The following is a 15,176-nucleotide window of genomic DNA, read 5'->3' on the forward strand; positions in this document are numbered from 1 at the left end:
AGGCCAGGTTACACCTGCACGTCGTGTTAAATGCAATAAAACATATCAACCACAAGAGTGTGCCCTTAGCCACCAAATTGCAAATTGTCCAGAAAAGAGTTGAGTACAAACTGGTTTCTAATACCTCTCCAGGGATTGCAAAGATGTGTATTGTGAGTGTCCGCATGCACATCCTTTAAAGACGTACTACCTCTTCAGTATAATGTAGAAAGCCAGGAGGAACCTTCATTTCCTCTCTTGGCTCAACACTCATTTGAAATAAGTTTATAATAACAGCAAAGAAGTAGATCCGTTATATAATGAATTTTTAATAGCACAGTTTTACCATACACTCAATAATTCTCTCCCCTGACTTACCAATGTACCGGTGACTTAAATAAGACTCTGTACATATGCAGTTAGTTATCTGGCACAGGAGTAGCCTCTGGATGGAGGATGGGGTAGAGGGGGATGGTAGGGTGCTAGCTGGGGATGTTAGGATGGGTCATCGGCCATGGTGAGGTGGCCGTGTTGTTGAGGTCAGTATATCGTCGTGGCGATGGTAGGGTGCTGGGCGGGGACAGTGACACGGTTACCACAACGACGGTTCATCATATCTGCGGAGGAACAAATCAAATAACAATTATGTGCAAACTGCCATTAGACCAGAGGAACAGATCCATTCAAATCGTGTTTTGTTAAGAACGTCAATATCTAGGCACATGCATGCACTGCTATAAACAGTGGATCACTCACACATATCTGCCTACACTTTACTCGCTACAAAACATTCGTTACTCACAGATGTACACACACACATCTGTGTGCACACACACACACAGCGACGGTACCTGGACTGTGGGAGCGTATCTGTGCTCTCCTTTAGCAGCAGTTCTGAGATCAGTGAATCCAGTGTGTCAGGGCTGGACCTCTTCCCATACCTGAGAGAGAGAGCGAGAGAGCGAGAGCGAGAGAGCGAGAGCGAGAGCGAGAGCGAGAGCGAGAGCGAGAGCGAGAGCGAGAGAGAGAGAGAGAGAGAGAGAGAGAGAGAGAGAGAGAGAGCGAGAGCGAGAGAGACAAAGATGTCATGAGAGTGAAACAGGAGATGGTGAGACAGGAATGTCATACTTCTCATTGACTAAACTTCAGGAACTAGACCTTCTGTGCTACCCACATGAGATAACTGACCCTACTATAAATGTTGTAGAGCCAATATGAATGTAAGTCTGGTTATTGAGACCTGTCCTTAGAGCCCTTCTGTATAACAATAAATTATTGTTTTGTTGGTTGTCAACTCTGCTCTTCTAATGGAATTTGTAATGACCCTTTCCCACTCTTAACGTCAACACTCTAACAGAAGAAACACATTCAAATACAAGCTGAAACTGTTAATGATTGTAGCCTCTGAAGCTAAGCAGGGTTCTTCCTGGTCGGTCCCTGGATGCCAGAACAGATGCTGCTGGAAGTGGTTTTGGAGGGCCAGTAAGAGGCACTCTTTCCCCTGGTAAAAATAAATACAAATATAACTATTCCCTTGGTTGTTGCTGTAAATGAGAATGTGTTCTCTGTCAACTTACCTGGTAATAAATAAGTAAAAGAAAAGTAATTTCACACTGAGATTTGTGAATAGAGTGTGACTGAACGGAGGGCGAATAGCCTTATATGTGGTATGACGCTAATTAAGCATCAGTGGGGTACTGCTATGGAATTACAGATGGTGTTTCATCTAGACAACACACAGCATACTTAACAACAAGTTTGCCCTGGTTTAATGTGACTCTTCTTTATTGTTTTAGTCTCCTTCTTTATTATTTTAGTCTCCTGAATTCATGATTGGATTAGTTGGTATTTGGACTAGAGCAAGAAATAACACCATTATTAGACATACAAACCAGCTACACATGGGTTCATTCACTTTAAAAGGGTCCCACATATTCAGACCCCAAGATGGTTAGTTATTGAGTTTCTAAGTTTTAGATGTACAGTAGTCTGATATATAGTTTGATATTAATCATTTGATTACTTCACTTCCATGTTTTTGCTGTTTCTTTAAAGTGCTCATTTGTAGACCTACAGCGCTTTCAGGTTTGGGCTGTAATTTGTTTGTATGAAAGGCGCTAACAAATACGTTAATAATCACAGTATCATTATGTTGTTTTTTATGAATTAGACCTATGGCTTACTCATAAAAGAATATCTAAGGATATTCACAAACAAAACGTTCAGCCTTATAATTTCTTCATTTAGAACACCAGTTTGTCACACCCGGGCTAAAGCACTCACCTCTGCCTTGTAATGAGGTTGATGTAATGTCTGAGAGCGGAGTAATACTTGGCAAGTTCCTCCGCCGGCGCCTCTTCGCCGGGGATTTCAGGTTTGACCGGGTAACCTTCCGCGAGCGTCCCGATGCATATAAAGGTCCAGACGAGGAGAGTCAGTGCGCCCAGCCAGGTCCCCAAGTTAGGATGCATCTTTAACATTGACGAATCAAAAGAGAAAAATATCAGAAAACTACTTTGCACCATATTAACCATTTCATTGTCAAGGCTCTGAATTGCTAAGGCTATGAAATCTTATAAAATGTATACCAGGGAAAAACTTGAGAACTTGAAAAATCAGAAGTTAAGTATGTTTCCTACCTGTTGTCGTCATTAACCGAAGGATACCTTATAATGATATGTTTTTGTTGTTTAAAATGTAATTTATATTTATTTGACTTCCTCGGATAAATTTTTTTTAAATGTCAGTTTCAGTGAAGGCAGTGAAATTGGTTCATTAAAGCTTTATAGAAAACCCTTTAAAACCTATAGGCCTACGTATAGAAAGGTTAGACATTAAGGTTACAAAAAGTATCCTAAACTAATCTTGTTTAAAGAATGCCTATAGATGTAATAGAAGTACTTACATTGAGTTGAGGGTTTAACTTAAAGGATGGTTTAGATAGAAGTTGTCCTCAGGCGTTTTCTGCTCCTGTGCGTTCTGGAGGGTACCCACTCATGTGCGCGATTTATATAACGCGCAGTGCAAGGATGGGCAGGGCGAGGGGAAAAAGTCTCCAAATCCCCATTCCGGAAAGGTGCACGGACAGACACGTCACTGTAAGCTGTCATCGCCCATTTTAAATAATATTTATGATTGCTTGATAAAAATCACAATAGCAGTGGAAATTAAATGTAATTTTTTCTCTCTCTAAAACAATACATTTCACTCTGGAGTGGAATAAACTGGGCTGAAGCGACATGGCACAGATCCAAGACCAATTTATAACGTGATGATTAGGATGACTGGGAGTTTGATGACAGGACACTGAGATGTGCACCCTCAACAAGAGAGGGAACTCATTGAAATATAAATTCAATTATCATTTACTTTTGAGTTGTTTTAGAGATCTTTCATCTGATCTCATGAAAAGTTTTTATTTTTTTCCCTTCTGGGTTGTCAATATCGACAGAATTGTCTCACTTTGGGACATGTGTTTATTGTTTCTAAAACCTCCATTAAATGCAGCACGCACTCACACACCCAGCTATACATATCTTTTATTTCCCGCATCTCTTGTTTGTCCTCCTCTCTTTTATGTTTTACTGACAATCAAATGGGTATTCTTTCTGTCACCCGCATTCCCAAAAATACATGTGATAGGAATTGATTGGATATCATTAGCTTCCTATCTTTCTTTCCTTCAGGTTTCTTTGTTTAAAAAAAAAAGTTGTTCAGAGTTTTTTTCTGAATGTGTTTTCATGCTACTGTAAAAAAAAGTATTATAGAGTGCCTTCGGAAAGTATTCAGACCCCTTGACGTTTTCCACAATTTGTTACGTTACAGCCTTATTCTAAAATTGATTTAAAAAATGTTTCACTCATCAATCTACACACAATACCCCATAATGACAAAACAAAAACAGGTTTTTAGAAATGTTTGATCTTTTTTTTTTGTATAAAAAAAATTAAATATCACATTTGCATACAGTACCAGTCAAAAGTTTGGACACAAATCACCTACTCATTCAAGGGTTTTTCTTTATTTTTTACCATTGTAGAATAAACTGAAGACATGTGTCACGTTCCTGACCTGTTTTCTGTTAGTTTTATGTGTTAGTTGGTCAGGACGTGAGTTTGGGTGGGCATTCTATGTTGTGTGTTTCTATGTTGGTTTAGYGTTGCCTGGTATGGCTCTTAATTAGAGGCAGGTGTTTTGCGTTCCTCTAATTAAGAGTCATATTTAGGTAGGTTGTTTCACTGTGTTCGTTGTGGGTGGTTGTCTCCTGTGTCTGTGTCGATGTTACACCATACGGAATTGTTTCGGTTTGTTCGTGCGTTTTTGTAGTAAGTACTTGTTCGTTCGTTCTGCGTGTGTTATGTCAGTTCGTCGTACTAAGTCTGTCTACTTTCGTTTTTGTTATTTTGTTAGTTTATTCAAGTATAGTTTGTTTCGTTTTGTCTTGTAAATAAAATTCATCATGTATTCACAACCCGCTGCGCCTTGGTTCGATCACTACTCCTCCTCTTCTTATGAAGAGAGAGAGGAACGCCGTTACAACATGAAAATTATGGAATCATGTAGTAACCAAAAAAGTGTTAAACAAACCCAAATATTTTTTATATTTGAGATTCTTCAAAGTAGCCACCCTTTGCCTTGATGACAGCTTTGCACACGCTTGGCATTCTCTCAACCAGCTTCACCTGGAATGCTTTCCCCACATATGCTGAGTACTTGATGGCAGATTATCCTTCACTCTGAGGTCCAAGTCATCCCAAACCATCTCAATAGAGCTGAGGTCGGGTGATTGTGGAGGACAGGTCATCTGATGGGTCATTGTCCTGTTGAAAAACAAATGATAGTCCCACTAAGCACAAACCAGATGGGATGATATATCGCTGCAGAATGCTGTGGTAGCCATGCTGGTTAACTTCTCTGCGCTACGGATACCGAATACGGGTTCACTTTCCTAAACAACCGCTGAATTGCAGGGCGCCAAATGCATAAATATTACTAAAAATATTTATAATCATGCAATCACAAGTGAAATATACCAAAACACAGCTTAGCTTGTTGTTAATCCACCTATCGTGTCAGATTTTGAAAATATATTTTACAGCGAAAGAAATCCAAGCTTTTGTGAGTGTAGCTTTCAATGCTACAACAGCTAGCCCCAAATTAGCATGGTCACGAAAGTCAGAAAAGCAATAAAATTWATCGCTTACCTTTGATAATCTTCGGATGTTTCCACTCACGAGACTCCCAGTTACACAACAAATSTTCTTTTTGTTCAATAAATATTACTTTTATCACAAAAAAACGCCATTTGGGTTGCGCGTTATGAGAAAACTACAGCCTCGTTCCGGTCCTGAAAGAAAGATGAAAATTTCCAAACGTATCAGATTAAAAAATATTACWAAAAATATTTATAATCATGCAATCACAAGTGAAATATACCAAAASACAGCTTAGCTTGTTGTTAATCCACCTATCGTGTCAGATTTTGAAAATATATTTTACAGRGAAAGAAATCCAAGCTTTTGTGAGTGTAGCTTTCAATGCTACAACAGCTTAGCCTTATATTAGCTTGGTTAGCTTGGTCACGAAAGTAAGAAAAGCAATAAAATTAATCGCTTACCTTTGATAATCTTCGGGTGTTTCCACTCACGAGACTCCCAGTTACACAACAAATCTTCTTTTTGTTCAATAAATATTACTTTTATCACAAACAAACGCCATTTGGGTTGCGCATTATTTTGAGAAAACAAAAGCCGTGTTCCGTTCGACAAATCCCAAAAAGTATCCGAAATGGTCATAGAAACATTTCAAATGTTTTTTATAATCAATCCTCAGGTTGTCTTTAACAAACATAATCGATAATATTTCAACCGGAGCATAACCTATTCTTTAAAGAGACAAAAGGAAAATGGTGAGCTCCTCCCGCACGCGCAGGAAATATTCCGAGGACACTTTTTTTGTTCATTTTTCTAAATAAAAGCCTGAAACTAGGTCTAATGCCTGGTCACAGCCTGAGGAAGCCATTGGAAAAGGAATCTGGTTGATACCCCTTTAAATGGAGGTTAGACGGGCCAGGAAACACAGATTATTATTTTTTTAATCACTTCCGGGTTCCTTTTTCTCAGGTTTTCGCTTGCAGAATAAGTATTCTTTTTCTCACAGACAATATTTTGACAGTTTTGGAAACTTTTGAGTGTTTTCTATCCTAATCTGTAAATTATATGCATATTCTACGATCTGGGCCAGAGAAAATGTCCGTTTACTTTGGGCATATTATTATTTATTTTTATAAAAAAATCTGACCTCTAGCGCTAAGAAGTTAAGGGTGGCTTGAATTCTAAATAAATCACAGACAGTGTCACCAGCAAAGCAGCCCCACACCATCACACCTCCTCCTCCATGCTTCACAGTGGTAACCACACATGCAGAGATAATCCGTTCACCTACTATGCGTCTCACAAAGACACGGCAGTTACTCAGTCCAAAGGACAGATTTCCATCAGTCTAATGTCCATTGCTCATGTTCTTGGCCCAAGCAATTATTTTCTTCCTATTGGTGTCCTTTAGTAGTGGTTTCTTTGCGGTAATTCCTCTGAACAGTTGATGCTGAGATGTGTCTGTTACTTGAACTCTGTGAAGCACAAATTAACTTTTAACAAGGCACACCTGTTAATTGAAATGCATGAAGCTGGTTGAGAGAATGCCAAGAGTGTGCAAAGCTGTCATCAAGGCAAAGGGTGGCTGCTTTGAAGAATCTCAAATATAAACTATATTTTGATTTGTTTAACACTATTTTGGTTACTACATTCTTCTATATGTGTTATTTCATAGTTTTGATGTCTTCACTATAATTCTACAATGTAGAAAAGAGTAAAAATAAAGAAAACCCTTCCATGAGTAGGTGTGTCCAAACTTTTGACTGGAATTATTCAGACCCTTTACTCAGTTCTTTGTTGATGCACCTTTGGCAGTGATTACAGCCTCAATTCTTCTTGGGTATGACGCTACAAGCTTGGCACACCTGTATTTGGGGAGTTTCTCCCATTCTTCTCTGCAGATTTTCTCAAGCTCGGTCAGGTTGGATGGGGAGCGTCACTGCACAGCTATTTTCACGTCTCTCCAGAGATGTTAGATCAGATTCAAGTCCGGGCTCTGGCTGGGCCATTCAAGGACATTCAGAGACTTGTCACGAAGCCATTCTTGCATTGTCTTTGTCACGACTTCCGCCGAAGTTGGTCCCTCTCCTTGTTCGGGCGGCGTTCGGCGGTCGAAGTCACCGACCTTCTAGCCATCGCTGAGCCTCTTTTCATTTTCCATTGGTTTTGTCTTGTCTTCCAGCACACCTGGTTACAATTCCATCAATTACATGTTGTGTATTTAACCCTCTGTTCCCCCCCATGTCCTTGTCCGTAATTGTTTCTTGTAGTGCTTGTGCACGGTATGCTGGTATTACCGGGTTTTGTTTAACCCATTTATTGTATTGTTCTGTTAACGGTGGTTTATGGATATTAAACGACACCATTGTAAATCAGTTTTTGCTCTCCTTACGCCTGACTTCTCTGCCGCCAGTACGCACCTCACTACAGTCTTGGATTTGTGCTTTGGGTCATTGTCCTGTTGGAAGGTGAACCTTCGCCCCAGTCTGAGGTCCTGAGCACTCTGGAGAAGGTTTTCATCAAGGAACTCTCTTTACAACCTCCGGAGGCTGAAGAAATTTGCTCGACGGGCTTTCCAGCTAAGAAATTTGGCTTGTCACCTAAAATCCTCACACACGTTTACAGATGCACAATTGAGAGCATCCTGTCGGGCTGTATCACCAACTGCAACTGCACCACCCACAACCACAGGGCTCTCCAGAGGGTGGTGCGGTCTGCACAACGTATCACCGGGGGCAAACTACCTGCCCTCCAGGACACCTATAGCACCCAATGTCACAGGATGGCCAAAAATATCATCAACGACAACAACCACTCGAGTCACTGCCTGTTCACCCCGCTACCATCCAGAAGGCGAGGTCAGTACAGATGCATCAAAGCTGGGACAGAGAGACTGAAAAACAGCTTCTATCTCAAGGCCATCAGACTGTTAAATAGCCATCACTAGCACAAAGAGGCTGCTGCCTACATACAGACTTGAAATCATTAGCCACTTTAACCTCTCTGGTACAAGTGGGACGGTAGCGTCCCACCTCGACAACAGCCAGTGAAATTGCAGGGTGCCAAATTCAAAACAACAGAAATKCCATAATTAAAATTCCTCAAACATACAAGTATTATCCACCATTTTAAAGATAAACTTCTTGTAAATCCAACCATAGTGTCCGATTTCAAAAAGGCTTTACTGCGAAAGCACACCATGCGATTATGTTAGGTCAGCACCTAGTCACAGAACCATACAGCCATTTTTCCAGCCAAAGATAGTAGTCACAAAAAGCAGAAACAGAGATAAAATGAATCACTTACCTTTGATGATCTTCATCAGATGGCACTGATAGGACTTCATGTTACACAATACATGTATGTTTTGTTCGATAATGTCCCTCTTTATGACCAAATACCTCCTTTTTGTTCGTGCGTTTTGTCCAGTAATCCAGTAATAAAAGGCGCGTGCACTAATACCAGGCGAAAAGTTTTTAAAAAGTACAATAAAAGTTAGTAGAAACATGCCAAACGATGTTTAAAATCAATCCTCCGGTTGTTTTTGTCATAAATAATCAATAATATTTCAACCGGACAAAAGTTTTGTCAATAGGAAAGGAGAAACAAGAAAGGCGCGTTCCCGATCAGGGTGCATGGCTGATGAATGGAAATTTCCACTGGCCACTGATTGACAGTACTGTATCTCCCTAATTCTTCAGAGTAAAAGCCTGAAACAATGCCTAAAGACTGGCCACTTGTAGAGGAAAACACGGAGTTTGTGAACTGGGTCCTAAGTCTCTGTATGGTGGATAGGCTTACAATGGAAAAACAGCCTTTCAAAATAATAGTACTTCCTGGTTGGATTTTCCTCGGGTTTTTGCCTGCCATATCAGTTCTGTTATACTCACAGACATTATTTTAACAGTTTTGGAAACTTTAGAGTGGTTTCTATCCAGATCTACTAATTATATGTATATCCTATCTTCTGGGCCTTAGTAGCAGGCAGTTTAATTTGGGCACGCTTTTCATCCAAAATTCCGAATGCTGCTCCCTACCCTAATGAAGTTAATAAATGGAACTCTAGTCACTTTAATAATGGCACTTTAATAATGTTTACATAGTGTGGTGTACAGCAGGTCAGCCACCAAGGGGAGACTCGTCGAGGCCTGGTGACAGACACAGTCTACATCACGAGGCGATGGCTCCCTCTGCTGGACATGCCAGGTCTCGACGGGTTCTCCAGCTAGGACTAATTGGGGCTGATTGTGGTTGGTGAGTAATCAAGGGCTGATTGCTCACCAGCTGGACGAGTCCCTTAAAGCTGCCAGAAGGGCAGCAATCGGGAGAAGGGACTGGGGGAAGAAAGGTTGCTCCCGTATAGTTGGGGACGGTTCCAGAGATAAAAGGAGGGAGCTCAGTATTTGTTCCCCACAGGATACAGCAAGACCCGGAGCCCAGAAGACGGTATCCCGGAGAGGGTCTCATGGGGTAGACCTATTCTTTTCTTTTGGTTTGTTATTCAAATAAACACCCTTGAAACAGAGATAATACTACACTGTCCGTGTCTGATCTGTGTAAACGTTTTGACCAAACCCCCTGGTCTGCAACAAGTGGTGGAGAATGCGAGCATTCTGATAACGTGGTCAGATCAGGGTTGACGTTTACGCAGCATCAGCATGGACGAGTTGATAGCTTAGTTCGTCCGGGCCCAACAAGCACAACAGGTGGTTCAGGAACGAACACTGGAGGAACAGCGGCTACAAAACATCCGCTTCATTGAGGAAATCAGGAAGCTACAAGGAGGAGCGTCTACTGAATCACATCCAAACCAGTTTTTAATCAAGCTAACGGAAGACGATGACATCGAAACATACCTCTGTACGTTTGAATGGACAGCACTACGGGAAGGATGGCCAATGCAGAAGTGGGCAAGTCTGCTGGCCCCGTTCCTTTCTGGGAATGCCCAAAATGCGTATTGGGACCTGAACGACGAACAGGCGGCTAACTACGACGGACTCAAACGGGAGATACTCAGCTGCTACGGGTACAGCCTGGCCCATCGGGCTCAACTGTTCCACAACTGGAGGTTCGTAGCCGACGCATCCCCCCGAGCCCAGATGAGTGACCCACTGCGCGTCACCAGGGCATGGCTCCTAACCGATGTATCCACCCTCTCCATCCTAGACAAAGTGGTACTGGATCGCTTCTTACGGGCGCTACCCCATGACATGAAGAGGGCAGCAAGTCTATGCTCGCCCCAGACCTTGTAGGGCCTCCTGGAAGCAGTGGAGACACATCAGAATCAGCCCTGCTGAGTGGGAGCCGGCCCGAGTCGGGGACCCGTTCGAGGGGACCGAAGGACAGCCCCCCTGCTGTGTACCCCGAACCGACAGTCGGCAGGGCCAAAGGACCGCAAACCCGTGGAGAGACGGCTGGGGTAGGGCCGACCCACCGCTGACGATCCCAGGTAGATGGAGACCAAAGGAGGTGTTTTGAGTGTGGCGCCTGGGGACACATTGCCTGGAATTGCCAGCCTCGAGAGGAGTCGATGCCATTAGCAAGCTCCGGAGGCGAGGTGGGTCACGCAGTGAACTACATCACCTCCGGTTGGGCGCACCACGAATCAACTGCACCCATGGTCCCGGTGAAGGTTGAAGACACGACACGGAAGCTCTATTAGACTCCGGAAGTATGGTTACGCTCGTAACCACGAGCCTGCTGAACCAGGGGACCGAACGTGGTAGGGAGATGTCTATTTCCTGTGTTCACTGTGACACAAAGCGGTATCCAACCGTATGGGCCAACATCGTTACGCCACAAGGGAACTGCCAGATGATGGTGGGTGCCGTACCAGAGTTGCCGGTACCTCTCCTAGTGGGACGAGATTGTCCGCTGTTTGCGGCCCTGTGGAGGCATGAGCTGAGGAAAAAGGCCATCGCCTGTGCGGCCCGGAAGCAAACGGTTGACCAACCAGTATCTACGGGTCCGGAGTCTGAGTCAGAGGGGGCGCCGGAACCCGAACCCCCTGGGGAACCACTGGAGGAGGAGCCCAGCCTCCCCCTCCTCGATTTCGAGGGGCCAGTTGAGACACCCGCTGGGGGCCAACTGAGGGGACAATTCGGGACTGCCCAGTGGGAGGATGCGAACTTGAAAGCCGCCGCAGCCCAAGTGATAGCGGTCAATGGACAGCTACTTCCGGGGGTGAGTGACTGGCGATACCCCCATTTCCAAATCAAGAATAACCTTTTGCATCAGGTGTCGCGCAAACAGGGGGAGCTTCGAGAGGTATTGTTTCTGCCCTGACGCTACGTGGGAACCGTTCTTCAGCTGGCTCAAACCCACCTGTTGGGGGTGCACCTGGGAATGGAGAAGACCTGGGAATGGATCGCTGCCCGGTTCCACTAGCCCGGGATGAGGAGGGCCGTGGAAGACTATTGTCGCAGCTGCCCGGAGTGTCAAATCACTGCCCAAAAGCACACTTCCGAAACCCATTGGTCCCCCTACCGATCATCGGGGTGCCCTTTGAACGCATCGCCATGGACATAGTGGGACTCCTGGTAAAAACAGCACGAGGACACCAGTACATCCTGGTAATAGTAGATTATGCCACCCAGTATCCCGACGCCATTCCCCTACGGGTGGCGGTATCCAAGGGAATCGCCGGGAGCTGTTCCACCTCTTTAGCCGGGGGCACATCCCGAACGAGATCCTGACAGACCAAGGTACTGAGTTTATGTCCCGCCTAATGAAAGATTTGTGTGCTCTCCTGCAGATCAAGCAGGTCCGGACCTCCGTCTTTCACTCGCAGACGGATGGGCTCGTCGAGCAGTTCAATAAAATGCTCAAACAAATGCTGCGGAAGGTCATCGAGCAGGAGGGGAAGAACTGGGACCAGCTACTACCCCACCTAATGTTCTCAATCATAGAAGTACCTCAGTCCACTGGTTTTTCCCCTTTCGAACTCCTCTACGGCAGGAGGCCACGCGGCCTACTGGACTTCACCAAGGAGGTGTGGGAAGCCCAACGACCCCCTTACGCAGCGTGGTAGAGCACGTGGAGACGATGAGGGAGCGGATGACAGCCATATGGCCAGTGGTAAGGGAACATAAGGAGAAGGCCCAACGCGCCCAAGCCCAGGTCTACAAATCGGGGAACCCAGCCCCGAGAAATCCAGGTGGGAGACATGGTGTTGGTCTTAATCCCCACGGCTGAAAGTAAGTTCCTGGCAACATGGCACGGGCCATATGAGGTGATAGAGAAGCTGGGACCCGTAAATTACCACGTACGGCAGCCGGAAATACGGAAACCCCAACAGATTTACCACGTGAACCTGTTGAAGAAATGGCACGAGAGGACAGCCTTGGCCGTGTTATGGTCAGGACGCCAATGCTACCAGTGGTGGTCCCGAGCAATGAGGACCTCGACCCGGCCCAGAAGCAAGCGCTCAGGGAGCTCGTCGATTGGGAACACGGCGGGGAAACGGTACGAAAGAGGCCATATCGGATTCCGGAGGCCCGAAGGAAGGCCATGAAGCAGGAAGTGGAGGCTATGCTGAGGATGGGGGTRGTTGAAGAGTCCCACAGTGCATGGTGCAGCCCCATCGTGTTGGTGCTCAAACCGAACGGTAGCCTGCCCTTCTGTAATGATTTCCAGAGTGTGAATGACATCAGCTTTTTCGACGCCTACCCCATGCCAAGGGTGGACGAGCTCATCGACCGATTGGGAAAGGCCCGGTACATCAGCACCCTTGACCTGACCAAAGGATATTGGCAGATACCGTTGGCAGCCGGAGAAGATGGCGTTTTTGAATTATATCAGTACCGGGTGCTCCCGTTCAGTCTCCACAGAGCCCCGCCAACATTCCAGCGCCTGATGGACAAAGTACTTTGACCCCACCAGCAGTACGCAGCAGCCTATTTGGATGATATCATCATCCACAGCCAAGGTTGGGAAGAGCACCTGACGCGCCTCCAGGCGGTGCTGAACGCGCTCAGGCAAGCCGGGTTGACAGCGAACCCTAAGAAATGCAAACTAGGATTCGAGGAGGTGGAGTATCTGGGGTATTTGATCGGATGGGGGAACGTCAAGCCCCAGGATAGGAAGGTTCATGTGATACGTGACTGGCCCGTTCCACGCACCAAGACAGGTCAAGTCCTTCCTGGGACTGGCAGGATACTATAGCCAATTTATCCCCAACTTTGCGGCTATAGCCTCCCCCCTCACCAATCTAACCAGGGCCCGCCTCCCGAAAACAGTGAAATGGACGGGCAAGACAGAAGCGGCTTTCAGGCGCCTGAAGGAAGCGCTGTACTCCCATCTGATTCTCGTAAAGCCCGATTTCCAGGTGCCAATGTTGGTCCAGACGGATGCATGTGACACGGGACTAGGGGCCGTTCTGTCCCTGATACACGGTGGGAAGGAGCACCCCATCATGTACATAAGCCGAAAGCACTCTATTGTTGAGAAAGAGTGTCTAGCGGTGAAGTGGGCGCTAGACACTCTCAAGTATTACCTGTTAGTTACCCACTTCACCCTGGTCACTGACCATGCTCCCCTGGTCTGGATGGCCAGGGGAAGGGACACAAACGATCGGGTCACCAGGTGGTTCTTGTCCCTTCAACGCTTCTCTTTTTCTGTTGTGCACAGGTCAGGGGCGAAGCATGGATGCCCTATCGAGAAGGGAGACATACGTCGCACTGATGACAGCCCCCTCCCCGAAAGAGTTAAGGGGGGGGAGGGGGGTGGCGTACAGCAGATCTGCCACCAAGGGGGAGACTCGTCGAGGCCTGGTGACAGACGGAGTCTACATCACGAGGCGATGGCTCCCTCTGCTGGACATGCAGACCTCGACGGGCTCTCCGGCCAGGATTAATTGGGGCTGATTGTGGTTGGTGAGTAATTAGGGGCTGATTGCTCACCAGCTGGACGAGTCCCATAAAGCTGTTGGGAACGGTTCCAGAGATAAAAGGAGGGAGCTCAGTTTAGTTTTTGTTCCCCACAGGATACAGCAAGACCCGGAGCCCAGAAGACGGTATCCCGGAGAGGGTCTCATGCGGGAGACCTATTCTTTTCTTTTGGTTTGTTATTCAAATAAACACCCTTGAAACCGAGCTAATCCTACTCTGTCCGTGTCTGATCTGTGTAAACGTTTTGACCAAACCCCCTGGTCTGCCACAATATCTTGCATTWCTCATCTCATATGTATATACTGTATTCTATACTATCTATTGCATCTTAGCCTATGCCGCTCTGACATTGCTCATCGATATATTTATTATTCTTATTCCATTCCTTTACTTAGATTTGTGTGTATTAGGTATTTGTTGTGGAATTGTTTGATATTACTTAGAATTTAGCACTGTCGGAACTAGAAGTACAAGCATTTCGCTACACTCGCAATAACATCTGCTAACCATGTGTATGTGAACAATAAAATTTGATTAGATTTTTCTTTGCTCCTTCCATCTTTCCCTCAATCCTGACTAGTTTCCCAGTCCCTGCCGCTGAAAAACATCCCAACAGTATGTTGCTGCTACCACCGTGCTTCAACGTAGGGATGGTACTAGGTTTCCTCCAGACGTGATGCTTGGCATTCAGGCCAAAGAGTTCAATCTTGGAATCCTGTTTCTCATGGTCTGAGAGTCTTTAGGTGACTTTTGGCAAACTCCGAGCGGGCTGTCGTGCCTTTTACTGAAGAGTGGCGTCCGTCTGGCCCCTCTACCATAAAGGCCTGATTGGTGGAGTGCTGCAGAGATGGTTGTCTTTCTGGAAGGTTCTCCCATCTCCACAGAGGAACTCTGGAGCTCTGTCACAGTGACCATCGGGTTCTTGGTCACCTCCCTGACCAAGGCCTTTCTTCCCCGATTGCTCAGTTTGGCCGGGCAGCCAGCTCTAGGAAGAGTCTTGGTGGTTCCAAACTTCTTCCATTTAAGAATGATGGAGGCCACTATGCTCTTGGGGAGCTTCAATGCTGCAGACATTTTTTTGTACCTTTCCCCAGATCTTTCCCCAGCCTTGACACAATCCTGTCTCGGAGCTCTACGGACAATTCCTTCGACCTCA

General features: G+C 45.5%; 1 protein-coding gene across 1 annotated transcript; it reads right to left on the minus strand.

The window, feature by feature from the left end:
* Positions 1-288: 288 nt before the first annotated feature.
* Positions 289-2,960, minus strand: LOC111956017 (pro-neuropeptide Y-like). Its single transcript, XM_023976431.2, has 4 exons — positions 2,885-2,960; positions 2,263-2,450; positions 831-920; positions 289-596 (listed from the first exon to the last, which is right to left on the minus strand). Exons 2-4 carry the CDS (start codon positions 2,448-2,450, stop codon positions 572-574), a joined length of 303 nt encoding a protein of 100 aa, XP_023832199.1. The 5' UTR covers positions 2,885-2,960; the 3' UTR covers positions 289-571.
* Positions 2,961-15,176: the final 12,216 nt, after the last annotated feature.

This window comes from Salvelinus sp. IW2-2015, linkage group LG31 (genome assembly GCF_002910315.2).
Source record: "Salvelinus sp. IW2-2015 linkage group LG31, ASM291031v2, whole genome shotgun sequence".
Lineage (NCBI taxonomy): Eukaryota > Metazoa > Chordata > Actinopteri > Salmoniformes > Salmonidae > Salvelinus > Salvelinus sp. IW2-2015.